The following is a 6,000-nucleotide window of genomic DNA, read 5'->3' on the forward strand; positions in this document are numbered from 1 at the left end:
TTCAATCTTTTCTATTTGCTTAATTGAAAAAGACAAACTGTGTGAACTCTTAAGCTAGCATAGTTTTTTTTTTTTTTTTTTTTTTTTTTTTTTTTAAAGACACACAAATATAATATTCCTTTCATAAAAAGAATGGGTCAAATGCTACGCTGCTTGCAACGATCCTTACACAAGACATTCCCATTTTCCAGAGTTTGTTTCAATTTCCACATTAACACCAAACCAGTTTGACCGCACTCTGTATTACCCAATAAGCAAAAACACAGTGGCCAGAAGAAACCAATGACTACTTTAATATAATCAAAATGCATATATTGAGGTGTTTGTTGACTTTTGTTTAACATCTGGTTGCAGATTGTTTGATAGTGGAATAAAATCATAATGTCTTCAAGTTAAAGGGAAATCTCCTACCTGAAGTCGAGAATTCATCAGCATAAACTCTTGCTGTTTCTTCATGTTTTGATCCAAGGATTTGGAAATAAAAAAACCCATTTTACTCCTAACAATAAAAAATAAAAATATTTATATTATGGCTTTATATATTTATATGTATTTTATTACACTTTCAACCACAAGGCTATTCTTACATTAGACCCATGTTAAACAAGTGATCAGTATTGTAACAGATCTGCTCTCATTTCCTCCTCTTTAACCATTTTCTTTTACCACTGGTTGGTCAATTATAATGAATTCAACTATAATTAATGGCTACTTTTTTTTTTTTTTTTTTTTTTTTTTACAACATTTGAGGAGGAAATAGGGTTTGACTAACTTTCCTTGATGAAAACCTCCCAAATAAAAGTAGGCTGACAGTAGAAGCTGACAGTGGAAAACAATAAAGCATTACTAAGTAAAATTGTACAAATAAAAGGTGATGAAAATACAGGATAGACAATGTGATTTCTTTCTTTTTTACCTTTATTGGTACATCTGTTTGCATACATTAACTTTAGTTTGTTACATTGCATTTCATTGCAAAGTAAACATAGAGCTAACTCAGATTAGCAAGGGGGAAAGCACAAGGAGTTTGGGGAAAACATGTGCAGCCAATGGCTAATCTTCTCCTACTGAACTTCCTTGAAGGGAAATACAGTAGCACATCTCAATGTCCACAATGCTGATCGACTACTGGGAAGTTGAAGGGATTTCACATGTGGGAACTTTCTGTTCTTCCTTGCACATATTTTTATTGATTTCTCCCCTCAGCTTTTCAGTTTTAATGTGTTGACCAAATGATTGTTTTTGATAAAGGGCTCAATCTGACTTAGTTACTTATTTTTTAATCTGAAAAATAAATTAGCCAGCATCTCTCCTTTCAATTTCCTGGTGTGGGGTTCATAGAACAAAGAGGAATACAAGGTCAAAGTTATCTAAATGTGCCTTTTACTGACTTTCACAAATATATTTATTTAAAGTGGGGTGAGGCAAGATCACGTGCTGTATTCATACTGAAATCTTTTTGCCAATCACATGCTGTTCATCACCAACCACAGCTACAATGACCCTATTGCTTAGAGGCACAATTTAGAATTTTTTTCTACATATTTAATACCATATTAAAAAAAAAAGGTCTGTAACCACCAGCTGTAAATAGAAAAAAAAGTGTATCTGTTAATGGCCTTTACCTATACGAACAGTATTGCAGAACAGTGTAACTGAAGAACTTGCAATTACATGTTTAATCTTAATTTAATAAGCAAAAAAACGTGCGACATACAGACAGATGGATGTACGGACAGCCAGCCTCATATTTCCAGAATCTGATATTCTCCATAATTTAGTGTTAATAAATTCTAAATTCCATGACAATTCAAAACGCGTTTCTCAAGATAAATGCATATATTTAAGGGTATATATAAGTGTGCACAAATGTACAGAAAACATGTATAGCCCCAGAATCTGACATTATCAAATTTACGATAAAGTTAATATCAAGTTACATAACAGTTGGATAAGCAGTTCTTCTGATATTGGTAATTTGCAAATAACTGTCAACAGTGCTAAAAAACAAAATCTAACATTTTTTTTGTTGTATTTTAAGAAACATTTCCCTGTTCAGCAGACTTTGAAGTTTTGCATCAAAGCATTGATACTATTTTGTTCATTTATAGATTTTGTTCTTAATTTTTACAAATAAACACCTCAGAATCTCAACCGACACTAAAGATAAAAACCTATTAAATCTGATTCTGCTGCAAAAAAGTATTATACAACTGGTATTTCTAAAATGCTTTTCTTAAGTATCTATAATATACAAAATAAATTGTGCCTTCAATGTCCTCTTTCTCTGACACAATTCTATCTGCTGTGGGCTTGATTGAGCCTCTAACACCAACATGAGGACCTTTTCCATGGGCGGCCTCCATGAAATTCCAGTAAACTTTAACAAAGCCATGGAGGAAAGGCAAAGTCGAAAGCAAGTAAAAGTTGCCTTTGTTCCTGTATTGAGTAGTTGGTCCATCACTCCAGAAATGTAGAGTTTTCACCATAGGGAAATCTTTCTTCAACCATGTTAAGACTGGTGCCATATGAGCCCAGATGGCCACTTCACAATGCAGAGGATCTTCAGACACTGTGCAAAAGCATTTCTTGAACAGCTTATCTCCTACACAGAATACCGCTGTATGACATGAAACCTGTTTGTGTGATGTGCCAAAATGTGCACCTTGAACCTGACTGTTTGATTTACAATTGTAGTCTTTGGAAAAATCCACAAGAATTACAGCTTATTTTTCAGTTTTTCATAATTTTAAACTGATTGTGTATATTAAAGGTGTGCATACACATATTTGCTGCTTCTTTATTTGTAGCAACCATTAGTTCTTTGATGTTTGATGTTTTGCAGATTTTAAGATATTTCTTTTGTTAGATACTGATGGCCTTTCTACAATGCCATAATTCTGTCTTGCAGACTCTGGTGGTGATGACAGTGGTGTGTTAGGTGTGTCAGATGGAGTGAATGTTGCTGATTTCATTAGATGCTCTTGTTTTTTGGCAGAAGCCTTTTTCCAGTTCTTCCTTCTATGTCTCTGTTCTCTACCTGACACTTTACTCACTGGCACATCCTTCCTTTTACTTCTTTCTCTTTCTTTTGCTAAATATGCACTGTTTCTCAGTATTAATTCTCTTCTCTCTGTAACTTCTACAATTCTCTGCATTATCTTTAGTTTTCATGGCCTGTAAAATAACAGATTATAAATCTACCTAATAGCAACATACTGCCCTTTGAATTCCCACTAACCTCTACCACTCTATAATACAAATGATGAGACTGTATAACTAAATTTAAATTGGTTCAATAACATAACGAACATAAAATTAGTTTTAGAAACTACAAAAAAAAAAAAAAAATTGAACAACAAATAATTGATCTAAGGATTGAAACAAATAAAATCATTTAAACAACAAAATCATAACCGACACTAACTTCGCATAACCCACATATTCTGTTTGATGAGTGTCGGCTATGAGAAATTCCACTTTCTTGTCCATGGTAACAAACAAGGCAGCCATTCTGGTTGTTGTACAAACTAAATTAGCATTGAGAACAAAGTATTTTCTTAAATATGTCCATATTTAATTAATATTTCAGTTTCAGCTTTTTCTTTGGGTGTTGGTTATGCAGTGCAACAGTGCGCCAAGTGGCACTTCGAAGTTTAATATGAATATTACTAATACCATAACTTATTTTAGAAAAACCCAGATAGCGATTGTTTTATTTTTCACTTAAATGCATTACATGAATGTGGCATTGGGACTACAAACTTTCCCTTAACGAACGTCCAAGGTTAAAGAGCTACAAACTCTGGATCAGTAGACAGTCGTACTTACCAATGTGGATTTCAAAACGGGTTGAGAATGTCAACCTTCACACGGCCTAGTGAAATTTTCAAAGATGCCTGTCTGATAACAACGTGAATACAACAACAAGTCTTAATCGGATAATCCGCGTGTCTTCTATTTTTAATACTGCTATCGAGTTCTCTGCGTCCTGATATGAGTGCATTGTATTATCTGCGTCAATATCGTAATGACATGGTGTACTATTGGCAGCATCAATCATTACTATTGATATGATGATTTTGCAATGTTGACAGTCGTCATATTTTAACACGCCCTACCAAAAACTCCTATCCATACCCTGTTATATGTTATTACAAGAAATATAAAATACCGCATTCTTTAAAACCGCTTGCACGTACTAAAAAAAAATAGAAAGCATAACACTAAAGCAAAACAGCTGTGTGTGTGTTTGTTTAGGTATTGTAGTCGCATACATTTTCAGCGTATTTTGTTTCTAGTAACTAACCTAATACAAAATACAATTATTTAATATACATACCGTTTTCTGGCGAATGTCTACCCAAAAAAATGGAATCCTGTATGCAAATGCCTTGTTTGTACGACAGCTGAGTTCAGAAAACACTGCTACGGCTGCGTAAACTGGTGGCTTAGACAAAACTTACACGGAGTTAAAACCCATGTTTGTATTCTTACACATTTAGTAATGCGGCTCCCGTGTTGGATACGTTATAATATATATATATATATATATATGGAAAACCAGCTCATGTTGGTTTCTTTTTTTGTTTTTGTTTTAATGTTCAGTAAAAAGCAGCCAGGCATTGATAGTCCATAGACAAACGTCACTTTTTTATATACATACATCTAAATTATAGCAAGAAGCACGTTGTAAATACATTAAAAAGAATGAATAATCGCTAACCAATGAATGTGTTTCCATACATTAATACCAATGCATTAGATAATTAGATAATACCAATACAACAGTAATTAAGTTATATTTCAAGCAATTAAACTGTTGTTTGGTCTAAGCACCACAAAACTAAATGTGGTCACATCTGGCCACTGCTGATCAGTTCTGAAACTATTTTGTGTTTAGACCCCTGGAACTTACCTTGAGAATTTGGTACCTTGCGTGTCAGATGGTCAGGATACCTAGTTGTCAGGCACTATGTGGAAAAAGCTGCAACACATTTTAAATGTGCAGACAACCCTTTTATGTTGCCAAAAAAATGTTGACCCTATAAAATGTGTATATGAGAGACATGCCTAAGGTCAAACATCTCATGGTAAAGCAGTCATAACAGGTATTAAGGGCTATCATCAATGTACTCAATATCTAAATTTTGAAAACCTGACCTTTCAATCACACTCATGTGTACCAAAAATAGGAGCAACTTTGTGATTTTCAATGCATTTCAATATTGTTTCCAAAGAATCAAAATCCATACAAAATCTGGAGGTAAACATGTCATTGTTTTCTGGGTGCCTAATGGGATTGTCTACCAGTTTAAAGTGATTTGATGTTTTTTTTCACCTAATGCCCATGGGAACTTAGAGAACAAAATGTGCACCTCAGTTTTAGGTCTCACAGCACTACTAGTGGGGAATTAAAATGAATTGTTTTAGGATTGAGACATAATTTAAAAAATATATATATATATATATATATATATATATATATATATATATATATATATATATATATATATATATATATAAATTAGTAGTCAAGCTATAATTGTAATGTAATTAATTACAATTATTATAGTAATTGTAATTTTATAATCAAGACTTTGTGGTCTGCAAAAATATATTTCACTGATAATGCAGTAACTGGGACATACTATCTTGATAGCAGAGCAGTGTAAATTCAATGCAGAGTTTACTGATATATTAATGCAATATTATTTAATACTGCAGTATTATTGTTAAATTATTGTTTTCATAGTCAGTTGATGTTATGATTGCATATGTATTTATTTATTTTGATCACGCCGCTCATGCATCCCACTCATGCAAACAGAAAAAAATCTGACAAGAGGATATACTGAATATTAAAGCAAAAATAAATGTGACGTGTACTGTTTGTAATTGCTTTCTACTTAACAACACAAGATGGCGCTGGATTTCTTTAGTACACAACTGCCTTTACGGCAGCTTATGTTGTTGAGTGGAACGCTAGTAAAACATCAA

At 33.0% G+C, this 6,000-nt stretch overlaps 1 protein-coding gene across 1 annotated transcript in view; it reads right to left on the bottom strand.

Annotated features, from left to right (window-relative positions):
• Positions 1–4,441, bottom strand: part of plgrkt (plasminogen receptor, C-terminal lysine transmembrane protein) — a 63,390-nt gene extending 58,949 nt beyond the window's left edge. Inside the window, exons 1-2 of the mRNA XM_041224596.1 lie at positions 4,343–4,441; positions 412–499 (exon numbers count right to left, since the gene is read on the bottom strand). Of these exons, the coding sequence (XP_041080530.1) occupies positions 412–492 (81 nt within the window). The 5' untranslated portion in view covers positions 493–499; positions 4,343–4,441. The remainder of the gene's footprint in view (positions 1–411; positions 500–4,342) is intronic.
• Between the last annotated feature and the right edge of the window lie 1,559 nt (positions 4,442–6,000).

This window comes from Polyodon spathula, chromosome 2, assembly GCF_017654505.1.
Source record: "Polyodon spathula isolate WHYD16114869_AA chromosome 2, ASM1765450v1, whole genome shotgun sequence".
Classification (NCBI taxonomy): Eukaryota; Metazoa; Chordata; class Actinopteri; order Acipenseriformes; family Polyodontidae; genus Polyodon; species Polyodon spathula.